This window comes from Myripristis murdjan, chromosome 10 (assembly GCF_902150065.1).
Source record: "Myripristis murdjan chromosome 10, fMyrMur1.1, whole genome shotgun sequence".
Lineage (NCBI taxonomy): Eukaryota > Metazoa > Chordata > Actinopteri > Holocentriformes > Holocentridae > Myripristis > Myripristis murdjan.
In genome coordinates, this window is record NC_043989.1 from 23,439,031 (window position 1) to 23,456,136 (window position 17,106).

Genomic DNA, 17,106 nt, shown 5'->3' on the forward strand with positions numbered 1-17,106 from the left:
AACAATAGCCTAAGGGAAGCGGCATTTCTGTGGGAAATCTAACGGCATTCAATAGTAACGTGATACACTAGTGACTATGATTTGCTCCAACTTGTTTCCCTTTACACTGACCGCGTCCGTCATCATCATAATCATTTGATTTCTGTGTCATGAGTTACCACATAACTATTTTGGGGTCATTGCCACGATTACCCATCGGCCAAACCTCACATATTCTTTCTTATTTTATCTGATTTTACATAAAACAGTGACATCAATTAATGTCTTTCTTTAAAACCTCTTTATACCTTGCATTTCCCGTTATTCTCTCTGCACACTTTGGTTTCAATCAAATATTTGAGTGAAACCTAAAGGCAAAGAAGTGGACTCAACATAAACAGTAAATCAGTGTGGGGTTAGTGGAAAGAGGAACAATGCAAGGAATTTCCCCTTGCTTCCTGAAGAGTCCCCAGCAATGCTCATGAGTCAGACATGTGTCACAGTAATCACCACAAACAAAAACAATGCTGCACTCTAGAGGTCCAAACTGCAAAAGCCCTGAATTGGAGGTTGAAAGACTTCATTACATCAAACTTGTTATGTGTTAGTGAAAAAAATCATATTTTATTCATTAAAAATTGCAGACTATAAATCAGTGGAGGAAATTCTCCACAAAATGATTATTGCCTAGTTTGAGACTGTCCAAGGCGTACAAAAAAGTGAAAAAGAGAACAAAACTACAACAGAGAGGACAGGAGGTAGGTTGCTTTTGTAACGTACAAAGAAAACAGAGAGAGAGATGCAAGAAAAGAAATATCCCCCCATTATGCTGCGTGTACAGCAAACTATACAGTGAGCCAAACATTATCTGTTTCAGACAAATAACAGTGGTCAGAATGACAATCACAAGTATGAGGCTGAGCCTATAAATCTGTCTATTGCTATCAGTTGCTTGCTGTGAGACTACTCAATTCAACTCAAATTCTTTTAAAAGAGACACTTTTACATCAACACTTTCAGCCTGACATTTTCTTTCTACTTTTTTTTTGACATTTTTTTAACACACTACCTTCATTGGCAAACCTTGCGGCAACAAATTGGTACAGTAAACAGAAAGCTGAACAAGCAATCCCAATCCATCGGTTTCAACAGAAAACTGCTTAAAAGTTGTTTTCCAAGAACCTGAAGTGGTAGTGCAGGTGTTGCACTGAAAATTTATTTCCCCAATGAAACTGTTGTCCCTGGCGGTTTTTCTTCACCTCGATCTCACATCAGGCAAGAAAATACTAAATCTTTTCAGTTTTTGTGGGTTGTTTTCCTATCACTGTTTTTTTTTTTTTTTTTTTTCATACAATTGTGGAACTGAAAAGACAGAAAGTTACCTAATTATTATTTCAAATTACTCTTTCGAATTACTATCTCAAATTTGATTTGAACTAGTTAGAGCTAATAACTGCTCATTTCCACCCACTGCTCTTCTGGCCAGCCTGGAGGGGCAATCCTTCATCTTTTCCATTTTCCCCTTTTGGCTTCTGGAGAGTTTTTTCTTGCCCACTATGAGGGTTCAGGCTGAGGGTGTTGTTTTGTCTTCTATAAACTAAGGACCTGTAAAGCCATTTCAGATTGTGACTGAGGACTCTGAATAAACTCCAACTTGACCGTAAACCACAAGCGTCCATTGATTCTACAAGGAAGCTGTTGGATTCTATATTAGCCTGGTATTTATAAAGCACATTTTCCCTCATAATAATTTCATTCTGCAGTGGCAAAACAACAATGCACCAGGGACATAATGAGGACGCTGGGAGGAAACCCATTTATCATGTCATGAAAAACTGCTGAGAAACAATGTCCCTTAAAGGCGTTTCATCATTGTCCGACCGCGGTGTCAGAGCACCCCGTTGCTGGTGTGTGTGATCATGTGCCTGCGTAGGTTGCTGGGGTTGTTGAAGCTGGCGGTGCACTGCGAGCAGGTGTACGGTTTCTCCCCAGAGTGAGTCCGCAGGTGGATCTTCAGGCTGCCGTTCTGTGTGAAGCGCTTGCCGCACTGGAGGCAAGCGTACGGCTTCTCGCCGGTGTGGATGCGCATGTGGATGCTCAGTGTGGTCTTGTTGACAAAAGACTTGCCACACAAGGCGCAGGGCACGGGTGACTCCCCGGTGTGGCTTGCCCGGTGTAGGATCAGGTCTTCGCGGCTGAGGAAGCGCTCCCCGCAGAAGCTACAGTCCAGGGATTTGTTGGCGACATGGGAGAAGACGGGGTTCTGCTGCTGAGGGAACTGGCTGACGTGGCTCAGGTGAATGCCTTTACCATCACCCCCCACTGGTGGTTTCACTACAGGGGTCAGTGATGATGAAGCCATTTGGGTGGGCTGGCTTCTCTCCAAGTGACCATTTCTCGCCAGCCCCACGTCGTTATCCTGTATCCCTCTCATCAGAGGTCTCTCATTAGTGCCACTGCTGAAACTCAGGAGACCATCATGACCGATGGTGGGGTCAGGCGACAGCGAGCTGAGAGCCCGCAGTTCAGAGGCAGTGAAGAGGCTGTCGTCTCCCTCCAGAGGCCCCTCCCCTCGACCATGGACGCTCACGATTCGCAACCCTTCATTATCATCTGTCATGCTGGAAGAACCCGGGGTTTCTAAATTTGGAGTCTCTGTGGCGACGCTGCTCTGCGTGCTGCTGTTTCCAAAGTCATCCTGAACCTCTGCAATGACCAACAACAGTGATATCATGAATCACATATTAGTCACATGAGGTTGGTTGCATGTGAAGCAACATTGGCTGATTTGTGTTCTAGAGGCAAACAGACTTCTTGAAATTTAATCAGTGGTGTGTCAGAAAGCCTCTGCCTTGCTGACAAGCTCTTGAGCAAGACATTCCCCCCAGTCCCATGCCAGCCCCAAAACACTCACCCTAGACACTAAACCTAAGATCTGTGCATTCTCACCAGCCACGATCAGGTTTGATGGTGTCCCATTACCATATGAGACAAATGAAGCAAGGGCAACCGAGGAAACTAAAGCACTGGCTTAGATCGTAACTAAACCCCAAAACCAAATGTCTGTGAAGCCTGACATCTTATCATAAAAACAGAGGATACTGAGTCTTTGGAGGCAGATGATGTCACCACCTGTCACACTTTCACAGCATGTGACATCGCCTGCCACTAGTCCAGCCCAGTCCCCTGATTTTCACCATCACATGTCAGGTTTCACAGAGATTTGAGTTTCAGCTTCAATTACTCTTTGAAAGTAAGTGCCCAGCAGGTGCTGTGATACCAAAATTTACTCGACAAGTGTGGTGTCAGAGGAGTAAAATTACTAGAATAATAATAATAAAAATAAATAAAAAAATAAAAAAATAAAAAAATAAAAAAATACAGGCTTACAGGTCCAAACTAACTGGCTAAAAGTCAAATTACTGTGAGTTAACATTTCATTATTTTAAAAAAATGTAAATGAAAAAGATGTGAATTTGCCACATTTTGTCTGAAAAAAAAAATGTATCTGCTATTTATATTGGGCTGCTTGACTATGAAGTTATAAAAAGGAAAACATGAGAAAATAAACCATGGCTTTTAAGTGTTCTCCCCTACAATATAACACAAAGCTGATGTAACATGAAAAAGTAACTTCTCAGGAAAATACGCACCTTTTCCAAGTTTGCCATTCTTTTGAATTAGTCTTGACTGATTATTACTTTTCATTCATTCATTCATTTACTCATGTTTGAGTTTATTTGGCCAGTTTTGCCCACAGGGCTCTGATTACAACATAATAATAGTAACACAATGCAGAGTTAAACAATGCAAACTGCAAGCTGTACTAACAGGTGCAAGTCCTGGTCAGCAGCTGGCTGATATAACCTTTCAAAACAGGTTAGTTAAACAGTCTGACGCTTCACGATGCTTCTGTTGATGTAACTGACTTGGCTTTTAATTGACGTTTTACTGTTTTCACCAGGATATCAACTAAGCAGTTAGAAACTCTGATCTATAATAAAAAATAAAGTCTACAGTAAAAATAAAGTAAGATTACAAAAATATTAAGCCTGGAGCACCTCCTATCCTCCATGGTTGGTGCAGTGGAAAAGGAAACAACAGGCAGAACCTGAACTTCACAGGCTCTGGCAGGTCCATGGTTAAGGAATGTTCCAGGTTGACCCTTGACTGAGGTATTTAGGGGCAAGTATCACATTATCAATATTATGAACAACACTACTCACCTGTAACAGGTCTGCATCCTCCAATGTCATCCTCGTCCTTGATCAAGATGACATCTGGGCTCTCCACTACTGCACACTAACACGTTGAGACAAAAATACACATGCATGAGCACACAAAACATTATGTACAAAAACATGTAACCTGTTCTGTAAAGCCTGCACTCTACTCACCTCCACAGTGTTGGTGGAGGAAGTCTTGTCCTCTGATGGTATGGTAACAGCAGCAGCATCCTCCACAGCCTTTTGGGCCACTGTTGGCTTTACATGGACTAAAGTGAGGAAGAGTAGTGACAGAGGATGAAGAGCTGGGTTGTATGGTTAAAGAGGTAACCTGGCCTTCACATTAGGGCTGGCCAATATATCAGAATTATACTGATATCATGATATGAGACTAGATATTGTCTGGGTTTTGTATATTATAATATTGCAAAATGGCATCAGTGCTGTCTTTTCCAGGTTTTAAAAGCCTCTACCTTGGCTATCATATCAGCCTTACAAACAACTGTTCATTTGTTATCTTGTGTGTAAATAATTTATATGTTAAGTACCAATAGCCATCAATGCAATAACGTCCCAACATCAGTACAGAGGTATTCTATCAAAGATATTATGTCCACATCGCCCAGCCCAACTTCAAAATATAATCATGTGTTAGATCTTTTTATTTTCTTTTTTTTTTTTTTTTTTTTTACAGTATTTCCATATGACACAAATTAATTCAATTACATTTCCGTCTTCATTCTGCGACCAAAGTATCCCTTTTGCTTGATTCATGAGTTATATTTAAACATCAGCCACCAAGGGAACTTGATGATTTACTTTTTAAAAGCACATGCATGAGTGATAAGTTTTATTTGTAACTTTGGAGCCCGGAAGTCAGAGCTTGCACTTGAATGCAGCGTGCAGCCCCCCGTTAATAACAAGTCAGTGGTGTCAGTGTCAGTGTAGCCGGATACTTGGGAGGGCGTTACTTGACCCCAGTGTTATAATGCGCTCCGCTGGGTTGGAGCATTACCTAGTGATTTGGTCCGCGGTTTAGGGACGCTCGCCCTGGCCAGAGAGAAGCGGCTGGCCGGTCGAGAGGCATTCGTCCTGGTCTGGAGCCTCAGCGAAAACAACTCACTCCTCATCACCTTCATCCTCATCCTCAGGGCTTCGTTTTCCTTCAGGCTCTGCGAGATCTGCAGGCGCAGCGCCGCCGAGCTCTCCGAGAACAGTTGGCTGATTTCGGCCACCGCCGCCTTCGCCAGGACGTCCATTATTGACAGCAGCTGCGCCTCCAGGGTCAGGCTGGTCGCCGGCATGTCCGTCGACATGTTTTCGCTTTGCTGCCGGTGGGAATAATGGAGGAAAACAGCGCGATACAATCGGTAGGATAGCTAGCTTACAAAAGGGGCGACTGTACACACAATGGCCTTTCCGGTGGCAGAACATCGATTACCGTAATCCCTGGAAAGCGGAGACATTGCAATTTCTTGGTTGAAGTTGCGTCGTATTTACTGTGGTCACAGTCGCTGTTAAAGTTTCAAGAATAAACGTATGAATAACGTGACTAACACTGAAAAGTAACAAAAAAATAAGTGTTGATGACTTTTTTTTTTGTTTATCTGCCCTTATGTTTGACACTGTGCTTCGTACCTTATTTGTTTTGTTGCGTCGCCTTTTGAGTTGAGTAGCCTTAAGGTAATTGTTTGTTTTCGGTCAGAGAATATTATGACTGATTGGATATATATATTTTTAATCTAATATCATGTATGAAATTTAAGAGCTGTATGGTCAAATTGTTGTTACTATGTACACGTGACCGGAAAATAAGGTAAACTAAAATACATTTTAAAAGGACAAAAATAATCCAGTGAATCGGTACAGAAACTGCTGAAGTGTTGTGTTCATTGTATTCATTGGAATTTGAATCAAAGCCTAATGTATAATAGTCCAGTAATTTTAGGCCAAAATTGGGGTCAACCTAGGACAAATTGCAAGAGAAGCAAACTCAACTGATTTTGTATCCTCAGTTTGTCCTGAGTGAGGGAAAAAAAGTCCCAAGGAATCCCATTGGTGGAAAGTTTTGAAAATCACCTACTTATGACCACATATTACCAAAAAACACTGTTTTTAACACACAGGGGAAAGGGGTTCCAAATTTTACTTTCAGATATCACTATAAAAATTCACAAGTTGATTACACACACAAAGACAAGAAAAAAAGTCAATTACAAGTTCTTTGAATTATTCAGTTTACACATGCATATCACACATTATCTGATTTGATATGCGCTAATAAGGAATATAAGGAATAAATGCCAGAAGAGACATTTAAACAGTGAATTAAAAGGTTACTATATATATAGTAACCTTGAATGAAAATGTTACTATATAACAGTGAATTAAAAGGTTACTATATATATAGTAACCTTGTAATTCACTGTTTAAATATTTGTTCTGGCATTTATTCCTTATATTCCTTATTAGCGCATATCAAATCAGATAATGTGTGATATGCATGTGTAAACTGAATAATTCAAAGAACTTGTAATTGACTTTTTTTCTTGTCTTTGTGTGTGTAATCATCTTGTGAATTTTTATAGTGATATCTGAAAGTAAAATTTTGAACCCCTTTCCCGTGTGTTAAAAACAGTGTTTTTTGGTAATATGTGGCCATAAATAGGTGATTTTCAAAACTTTCCACCAATGGGATTCCTTGGGACTTTTTTTTCCCTCACTCAGGACAAACTGAGGATACAAAATCAGTTGAGTTTGCTTCTCTTGCAATTTGTCCTAGGTTTTTTCATAAAATGACTGGACTATAAAGTCTGAAGCAGCTAGAGAGAATTATATTCCTCAGTGACATTATTTTCATGTTAGCAGTTTTTTGTTATTCATACAATTTTTTAAATACTTTGCAATATTACTACACATCATATGCTTAAATAATCTCCAACTAATGCATGACTGGTGATGTTTTAAAGCAGTGATGTTTTAACGTCCCTTAACTGATGATTGATTAAGTTTTATCTAATCCCATAAAGTCATGGTTAATTGATCATTTGTTAATGGTGAGCAACAGGGAGTCATGTTACACCCTGCATTAATTCATGCAATAAAACAGCAGGAATCCTCCTATTATGTTTGGGGTCAATTTGATCCCAGCCAGTGTTTAACGTCTCTAAATAAATGATTAACATCTTTTTTTTTTTTTTTTTTTTTTTTTTTGCTTCATATTCAATGAGTTTTCCTAATGTAATGGGTACTACGAGTAAACATGAAATTCACATGATATGTTTTCAATGACCTGTATACACTTTGTAATGCATCGGTTATAAATAACAAAAATCTGTACTTAGAAATAATATAAAGCCATTAAAACACCAAAAATTAATATTTCTTTCCAGTTTTAGGTCAATCAGTGAGATTTTATGGTGATTTGCATATTTTTCCATAGTTGTGTAATAGGAATACTGGATGTATAAGTGGGGGTGGGAGGGGGGGTTATGTTTTATTTAAATGGCTATTTACGTTGTCAAAAAAGAAACCAAGTACAAACATGAAAGATGTTTGTAAATTTGAACAAGGGGGGTTAAACATATGATTTGTATCCTTTCCAAAAAATTTATGATGTATTCTAAATTAAACACTCTCTCTCTCTTTCTCTCTCTCTCTCTCTCTTTCTCTCTCTCTCTCTCTTTCTCTCTCTCCCTCTCTTTCTCTTCCTCTCTCTTTCTCTCTCTTCCTCTCTCTTGTCCTCTCTGACTCTCAAACATGCAGACAAATAAAAATGATCCTGTTCATTATCACATTGTTGTCATATTTCATGTTTCCAGCATTGGCCTGTGAGTTGTGGGCCTTCACAAACTCATGAAATTACTGATGTACATGTCACACATACATCACATCGTGACTTTGTTTATTATCCTCTATGAATACACAACAAATGTAATAATCATACATTTCTGTTCCATGGGCTCAAACAGCCTTATACAGCAACACAACAGTGGCAATCACAGCATAATAGGCACACTTCCAATTTTTTTATTTTTACAAAATATAGTGCACACATGAAAATCTGAGCTCATATGTTAACTTTACATAGACAGCATTTGAATATGGTTGACCTGTTTTACCACACTCTTATGTTGTACCCATAATTCCACACTAATACCAAACTATAAGACTTACTCATTGTGGTAACTCATAAACAGCCCTTTCCTTTTGGTCTTTTCAGTCTTTTGTTTGCTGCCACCTCCTTTCTAGGCCTCCGCTCCGACTGCCACCCCTCCATCTCCTTCCCTCTGCTCATTCTCTCCATCCTCCTCCATCCCAGCACTCATTAGTACCTCTTCCTCCGCCCCTGTTCCCTCTCTCTCAGCCTCAGCAGCATTTTCTCCCTCTTTCTCCTCATGGTTATCTCCCATCCTGTTCTCAGCAGCAGCCTCTCCCTCGTCCTTCTCCATCTGTCGCTCCTCTGCCGCTTTGTCTCCATCCTCTCCTCCCTCCTTTGCAGCTTTTTCTTTCTCCTCCTTTTCTTTATCCTTCCTCTCTTTCTCTATTTTGGAAAGGCTCTGACAGAGGGACTGGACGTAGGTGAACACACACATGGGATCCGGGTGGTTACCCATCATGATCATATCAGACACCTCCAGAAGGGGGCAGCAGTCAGCCAGGGACCTGCAAGAGAAGTGAGGAAATGGAGCAGGGTGGGAGGGGCACAAAAGAAAGAGAAGAGGAATTAGTGACATTAGTCATATGCACAAAGTCCAGCAAATGAGTTAGTGAAAGAGAAAGAAGCAGGTGCTCTTACTCTGCAGATTTGAAGGCCAGGGTGAAGTTCTTCTCCCTCTCCTCTGGACTCAGGGAGGAGTAGTCGAAGGCATCGGGGAAGAAACGATGGATCAGGGCACAGAAGGCCAATCCATCGCACCAAGATGATGAGAAGTTCTCTATGTTGACACCCTGATAGAGTATAAGGTAAGAACATGACAATATGAACCGAAGCAATGCAGAGAGTGAGACACGTCTGCACCCAGTCCTGTTTATCTTATTGGTTAAAGACTGGTTCCAAATCTAGGGAACAGGTCTGGACATTACATTGTGAGGAGGTATAGACAGCTGACAAATGAAAGAGAAAGCCAACATAAAGTGTCAAAGAAATGTGAAACCAAAAGAGTATTCCTGCGCACACCAGGACACTAAGATTGACACTGTTTCATTGGTAAATTGCATTAAAACTACAAGGAGCAAACTACACATTTCACACGATTCTTCATCAGATTTGCTTATCGGGAGATTTTTAAATAAAATGATGTCAATCCTAGTATCCTGGTGTGCACTGGGATGCCTTTTGGTTCACTGAGTTTAATCTGCACCAGCTTGCCTCCAGGAGAGAAGTGTTGCTGTGCACTGGGTATTTTATTCATTCATTTATTCATTTATTTATTCATTTATTTATTTATTTAGTCTTAGTAAGGTATTAGGCCATCACAAATTGCCACAGCTTCAACTCTACTGGAGAGATGGAGCACCCTTCCTCCAAAAGACACTGCACATCAAGAAGGATATTATAGTCGGGCTAATATAGTAAAGCTCTCATTACAAAGACAGACACTTATTTGAGAGTTCAGTGGTGCAACAAAAAGCAAAAAAGGTGATGTGGGCAGATGAGTCATCCTTCACCATATTCTGGACACGAGAACACTACAGGTCTGAATGCTGGACTCCTTCAGTGAGGGGGTCCGCTGGCTCTCTTATGCTGTGGGGGGGCATTTTAGGGAAGGCCCCCTGCAAATGAATACAAAGTTATTCTGAGTGAATCCCCTTTATCTTTTGACGAAATATTTTTTTCCTGATGGGAGTGGTCTATTCCAGGATGACAACGCCTCCATCTACAGGGCACAAGGGCTCACTGAACGGTTTGATGAGGATGGAAATGATGTAAATCATTTGCTGTGGCCTTTACAGTCACCACCACCATCATCAAAACACCAAATGAGGGAATGTCCTTTTGAAGGAATGGTGTTCCATCCCTCCACTAGACTTCCAAAGACTTGGAGAATCTAAGATGTTTTGGTGGCTTGAGCTGGCCCAACACCTTACTAAGATAGCAGAAAAAGGGGGGGGGGTGGGGGTGAATGCTGCAGTGGGCTCAGTCTGTGGAATAGATGAACTCTGGTGCTCTTCAAGGGAAAAAAACGACAAGCAAGGTATAAAAGAGAACTGACTGTCAAGCTGTAAAGTTTGCTGCAGTCACGGAGGGAGATCCCGAGGCACTCTTGAGTGTGAAAATGTAAATTCCTTTATTCAGAAGGGAGACCCAACGCGTTTCGATGAGTTACATCTTCATCAGGGGTGTCGATGAAGATGTAACTCATCGAAACGCGTTGGGTCTCCCTTCTGAATAAAGGAATTTACATTTTCACACTCAAGAGTGCCTCGGGATCTCCCTCCGTGACTGCAGCAAACTTTACAGCTTGACAGTCAGTTCTCTTTTATACCTTACTAAGATATCTTATGTTGGGTTTTCCTTTAATTTGTCACCCGTCTATGGATGTCAGGCGTTAGACAGGGATTCTGTGATGCCCTCACCTCATAGTTGCGAGTCTTGTTACGGCACCACTGAAGCATCTTCTGCTTGATCGATGCTCCAGTAGCCATAGCCATGGACGACTTCTGAACTTTGAAGTTGCGGGGTATCGGTGTCCTAAGAACGTGACGATATTCCACAATATTACTCATGAAACCCAACAGTATAGAATATAATCTATCTGAGGTATAACATGTTTTGTTTTTTCAATGACTTACTCAGGAGCTCCTTGTTGGAACTTGGCAATAATGTCGTTTTTAGTGGATGCTCTGATAGAGCGCGCAGACATCTTTGGACGGGACATAGCAAGAGGTGTTGAGGAAGAGGGATTTGGGCCACTTTTTCTTTTGGTCTTCCCTTGCTTTTCTACCTCCTTGCTCTTCCCTTTGTCCTTCCCCTCTCCGGCTGCTTCTTTGCTTTGTTTTTTCTTATTATCTTTGTTATCTGCCCCCTTTGCAGCTTTCTCCTTCTCATCTCCCTTCCTCTTCTCCTCTGTTTTACTCTCCTCTGTCTTTTTTTCTACTTTGTCCTCTTTCTCTTTGCTTTCCTCTTTCACCTCTTCTCCTTCTTTCTCAATTTCTCTACTGTTTTTTTCTTCTACCTGTGCATCTTTCTTCTCTTCTTTCTCCCCTTCACCCTCTTTTTCGCTATCCAACGTTTCAGCGTCTCTCATGTCAGCATCAGTGGATGCTTTGTCCTTATTTTTTCCAGCCTCCTCAGCATCGCCTTTGCCATCCTTTGGTGTCTTCTCCGGCTTGGTATCTTTGGCACTGGCATCCTCTTCTCTTTGCTCTGGTTCTTTATCCCCACTGGCCGTCTCCTCTCCCTTCGTTTCCTGACCTTCCTCCTTCTCCTCCACTGAAGCCTCTGCTTTTGGTGCTTCAGGTTCCTCTGACCCAGGCCCTGTCTGAACAACAAGCAACAGAAACTGTTGTTTCGTTATTGCATCAGTACAAACTACTAGCAATGCACACTTTAATCCTACCATGTAAGCCTGTTATTTATTGTTGTAATAACTTAGGGTATTATCTTTATGTGCCATCATGTCAGCAGTATTAACAATATTGGTCTTTTATTAAATGTCAAACATTGGCCAATCATGCAATTTTGTGGCATGATGATGATTAAATTGATTGATCGATTGTTTCCCTGTTACCCTAATTAAAATTTCACTGAATGTAATCTAAATATGATCAAATATAAAAACAAATGAGCAGAGTTTGAACAGCAAATGATGTAAGATGTGCTAAGATTAGTGACCATGCTCGACCCCAGGGAGAATCTCACACTGTATCACTGAATGTCATGTGAGACCTGAACCTCCACTCTTTAAATCTATCTATATCTATATATCATCACTGTATGACTATGTACACATCTTGGAATTAGCAACTTGGAACGAGAGTTGTTTTAGGAGAAGTTAGATGGTGGGACTATAACACATTTATCCTTCCATCTATCAGTGATTTGTGCACCACTGAAGGTGTAGGATAATCTAGCACAAATTAACTTTTCCTAAAATAACCAAATAAATAAGACAGCTTCAGACTTGCTGTAAAGTTTATTTCTTCACTTTGAGGAAGCTAGGCTAATAACTCCCATAGACTTCAAGTCTTCATGCTAAGCTAACACTAAATGCTACCCATAGGAGCTAAACCACAGGACGTACAGAGGTGAAAATGGTATCGAACATCTTGTCTCAGTGTGGGCAAGTTGGCAAAAGGCTATTTTGCTCAAAACATTGGAGCATTCCTTTAAAATACAGGTCACCTTCAATAAACCAATTTATAAAAACAAACAAACAATAAAATCTTTAGCACTATCTAAATGGGCAAGATAATGTTGGGTTCCTGGGAACAAATAAATGAATCTGAGGAAGAAATATGATCATGAACTGACTTTGGAGTGAGGCACATACCTTTATTTTGGAGCTTTTATTGAAACTTTCAATTATTTAAAATCTCATGAATACAAAATATAGCCTACACCTTCATCTCACATAAGAGATTATTTCTAATCCTATTTAATAACATCAGTGTTCAATGATTCCTGCCACATTTGGTGTTTTTATCGACGTGTGCACTTCAGGAACAGTCACGCCAGGTCAGGCCTTGCAGTCGTGACTCATCAGTGGGAATAGGGCACTGTGTGTGTGTGTGTGTGTGTGTGAGAGAGAGAGAGAGAGAGAGCATACATGCATGAGTATGCACAACTTGTGTGTCTGTATGTGTTACATTCCTCCGCCAGGCTGGTGAACAGGTGTAGCTCAGTTCACACACAGCCACAGCCACTGCTCCTGTCCTGTCTTTGCACCAAACACAACACCTGCCATGGCCACAAATACTCTCACTAAATATTCTTAGTATACAAAAAAAAAACAAAAAAAAAAACATTAGTCATTGCGGGTTATGCAGGTGGGAAAACTTTTATTATGCAATTTACTGTTAACAAATCCATGCAAACACACACACACACACCTGGTTGTTGTTGTCATCGGTCTGACTGGTTGTCTCCTCAGACACAGGGAGCTCCTGGTTGGGCGATTCTTCGTCCATGATCCTCACAAGCGTCTTTTGTCTGTTTCTCCAACTATCCACGGGATCAAAGGTCTAATCAGACTGATTTTCAGTTGTGTCCCCTTCTTTTTTGTTAACACTAAAGCACCAGGACCTTTTCATTCACTACAAAAGTCAAGCCCTCTCACTGAAGCCCTTGCGTAGTGTTTCACTCACTGCTACTCATTACTACAAGTTGTGTTTCTCTCTCTCTCTCTCTCTCTCTCTCTCTCTCTCTCCGTCATTGCTGCCATGTATGTGTGTGTGTGTGTGTGTGTGTGTGTGTGTGTGTGTGTGTGTGTGTGTGTGTGTGTGTGTGTTAGTTAATACCCGCCTTTCAGCACCCCCTCTTTGCTTTGTGAGGATTCCAAGCTACTTTATCTGACCTTTCGAACAACACACCGTCCCGAAATAGTGACATAGGCGCAGTCCAACAGGCTGGACAGCTGCGTCTGCTGTGGAAACCATGGCTATACACACACACACACACACATACATACATACATACACACACACGTGGACATGTGCGTGCAGTCCAACAAACTTAGAATATGGGCAAGAACTACTTGATATTGACTGAGATCTGTGGGTGCCAGGGTGAGATTCAGTTCATTCAAACTGGGTCCCAAAGTAGTAAACTTTAAAAATGCATGAACCCTGAAGCAAAGAGACTTTTCCATTAAATGAGAATGGCAACAACTCAACTCTATCACACATAAACCTCTCGGTGCCTGGGAGGAAGCTTACCTTGACTGCTGCCTTTAGCGTTTAATGGTCCTCAGTCCTCTGGGGCTTGTCTGTCTTTGGTTGGTTTTTTCCCTCCCTGGCTTTCAGTGCACCATTAATAAACCAGTAACCACTGAGGCAGTCAATATGACTTTACATGTCTCTTCTTCCTCCCATTTGTTGTTTCCTCTCTCTCTCTTTGGCTCAGACTATCTCTGCCTTTACCTGTCTTTCTCTGTCTGTGTCTCTGTCTGTGTCTTACTCTTTCCTCCTCACAGTCAGCTTCATCGCAGGACCTTTAGGCACTTTCCCAGCACACACAGTCTGGAGCATTCGTATTAATGAGCTGTCCAAACACTGTGCCATGCAGAGCACACGGTTATTTATTTCTACAGAGGCAATATTCCTCAAGTCCAATGGGTATGGTAATGTGTGCATATGGACACGTGGCTACAACGTGAAAGACGCAAGACATCAAAAACACAGCAAAGCAGTTTCTCAATGGAAAATAAAGATGAGGCAAGATTTGACAGTTGGCACAGCTCACATTCTAACATTTTTTTGAGAGAGTTGAGGATTTTTTGCCATCAGATGAGCCTGGAGATCATGTGAGGTATTTCTCTTTCTGAGACACACTTTCTTTCCCTCTCTTTTTCTGTTGCTTCTGGATTCTGTCAAAAGAGGAAGGACAGAAAACAGTTCTAAGTATTATGGGGAAAGAGGGTCCTGTGGTTAAGTCTTACTTTTTCTATATTTATTATTAACGATTTGGAGAGGTTGCGACACTTAGCCATCGACCATCCCAGAACACACTAGTGTCAGCAATTTTTCTGAGTCCAGATTTTGTTTGACCATTCGTTACCCTCACACACACACACACACACACACACACACACACACACACTGCTGATCTGAATAGCCCAACTTCTTAACTTGCTGCCGTGGCTAAACAGTGTATCTACTCATTCAACGCAAAACAGATGGTTTTAAAAATAAAATGGCTATCTTTATTCCCCCCTGTCTTTCTTCCCTGTCATTATCTTTCCCTGCCCTCCCCCTCCTCCAACACACTCACACCCACACACACTCCCCTCCATCCCTCTCCTCTCCTCCCTCCTCTCCCAAGTCTTGAGGGCTATAAATATGTCAACTCCTTCTTATGTATCTCTCCCTCTCCCACCCTCAGTGGAGCACGTCTATCAGTGGGCTCCTCATCTTTGTGTCATAGAGGTTCCCTGAAAGGTGCATCTGTCGCACCGTGTGGTTTCATGGGCTGGAACAGTGGGCTCATGGAGGCTAATAAATGAGAGGGTCTAGGATTGCTACTGCGAGGGTAGTGATGTATGATTTAAACTGTCTGCTGCCTCAGAGGCATGCATTACTTTGTGTATGTATGTGTGTGTGTGTCTGTCTGTGTGAGGGAGGGAGGGGGCAAATGATAGCATGCATTAGCTGCTGTGTGATTAGCTCTGTTGTTATTTTTGCCACCGTTCAGGGATCATCACACATTCCTGTCTTTATTTTGAGTGAAGTGCTTAATGCCATTGGGTCTTCCTCGCCAGGCCTATGTGATTGTGTGTGTGTGTGTGTGTGTGTGTGTCATCTCACTGGTGGACTTCTTCACTTGTTTGTAGAAAAACATGATTTTAACACTAAATGCACTGTTCTTTCCTGTTGTTTCAAGTGTGAACCATTAAACTCAAATGCATAAAAATGGCAGCTTCATGCTGTGATGTCATTTTTTTTTTTTTTATACATCTCATACATACATATATCATTTTATACACAGCTGACAAGATGGAACAAATGATTTGCATCACACGATTGTTGGTGTCCCTCTGTCATTAGTAATGCAGGTTGTCCAGTCTAAACTGCAGTTCTGAATTCTAACTGACGTGATGATTTGTTATTATTAGTTTCTGAATTTTTTTGTATTTTTACATGTATGTTTTATGTTTCATTTATTTTTACTTTCCATTAAGCCTGAAAAAGCTGCCATTTATTTTTAGTTATGTACAGGAGGCTTTTTTGCTTGAGTTTTTTTTTTATTATGTGTCGGTACTGTTCCCTAAGACAGACCTTTCTCACAACAGCTGCTTTGACATGAAATAGCAGATAAACACAGGCGTTACTGATGACATTAAAGGTCTGTTCACTTACATCTAACAGAGCCAGGGTCCTCGTGTTGTTCATGCTGGTTGGCTCGCTGGAACTGAACTTTAATTAATGTCATTAGTAAGACATGTGTTGACCCTGATATTTCACATCAAATTAGCTGCAGGGAAAAAGATCTATTCCAGACTCTCATGTGTAGTTTGGTTCCCATGTGGACACAACATTATGTACCTCCTCCTCCAGTGTTGACTCCTGGCTGTGTCCCATGTGGCACTGAGTGCAGCACTTCAAGAACTGACAGTGTCACTCATCCTCAATTTTGGGTGAGCTTTTTCATCAAACAAAGTGTAACATACAACACAACACTTATCATAAATCAGTTGTTATGTTCTTGGGGGCATTTTGCAGTCATAGCTATCTAAATTTTTTCAGACTGTTTTCTGAGCAAAAAGCAACCCACAAACTGCAGGTACAAAATAATGATATTGTACTTTTAAGTGCGGATGGCATTTTGCATGCACATTACACCTGGGTATTGGACTATGCTTTCAAGAAAGATAATGCCCATTGAAACAACACAACATGGTAGGGGGGAAAAAACAATCTCACTGACACACACTGGCAATTTTATTTTATTTATGAAATAATATTCTATACCATAGCATGAAAAATCAGATTTAGACGTAATTTCTTGACTCCCTAATATACTGAAATTATTTGAAGACAAAACATTCAATATGAAATTGATCCTATTAATGTATGCATACTTGACAACTCATCACCTCGCCTCTGCATTTAATCAGTGTCATACCTTACACTCCAGCTGCAAGGTTGGTGTGAGTTCACCCTCGTTCTGACAGGCCAAACGTAGCTGTTGTTCCATGTGTTTTGCAGACTTGGCAGCAGCACTGTACCTCGTCTCGTGTAA

General features: G+C 41.1%; 2 protein-coding genes across 2 annotated transcripts; both read right to left on the reverse strand.

Moving 5' to 3' along the window:
* Positions 1-1,039: 1,039 nt before the first annotated feature.
* On the reverse strand, positions 1,040-5,657 carry LOC115366038 (zinc finger protein 784-like). Its single transcript, XM_030061240.1, has 4 exons — positions 5,221-5,657; positions 4,377-4,474; positions 4,206-4,281; positions 1,040-2,685 (listed from the first exon to the last, which is right to left on the reverse strand). The coding sequence occupies exons 1-4, from the start codon at positions 5,519-5,521 to the stop codon at positions 1,868-1,870; spliced, it is 1,293 nt and encodes a 430-aa protein (XP_029917100.1). The 5' UTR covers positions 5,522-5,657; the 3' UTR covers positions 1,040-1,867.
* Positions 5,658-8,168: 2,511 nt separating this feature from the next.
* On the reverse strand, positions 8,169-13,337 carry smtnl1 (smoothelin-like 1). Its single transcript, XM_030061639.1, has 7 exons — positions 13,260-13,337; positions 11,419-11,689; positions 11,001-11,274; positions 10,785-10,899; positions 9,004-9,155; positions 8,636-8,870; positions 8,169-8,177 (listed from the first exon to the last, which is right to left on the reverse strand). The coding sequence occupies exons 1-7, from the start codon at positions 13,335-13,337 to the stop codon at positions 8,169-8,171; spliced, it is 1,134 nt and encodes a 377-aa protein (XP_029917499.1).
* Positions 13,338-17,106: the final 3,769 nt, after the last annotated feature.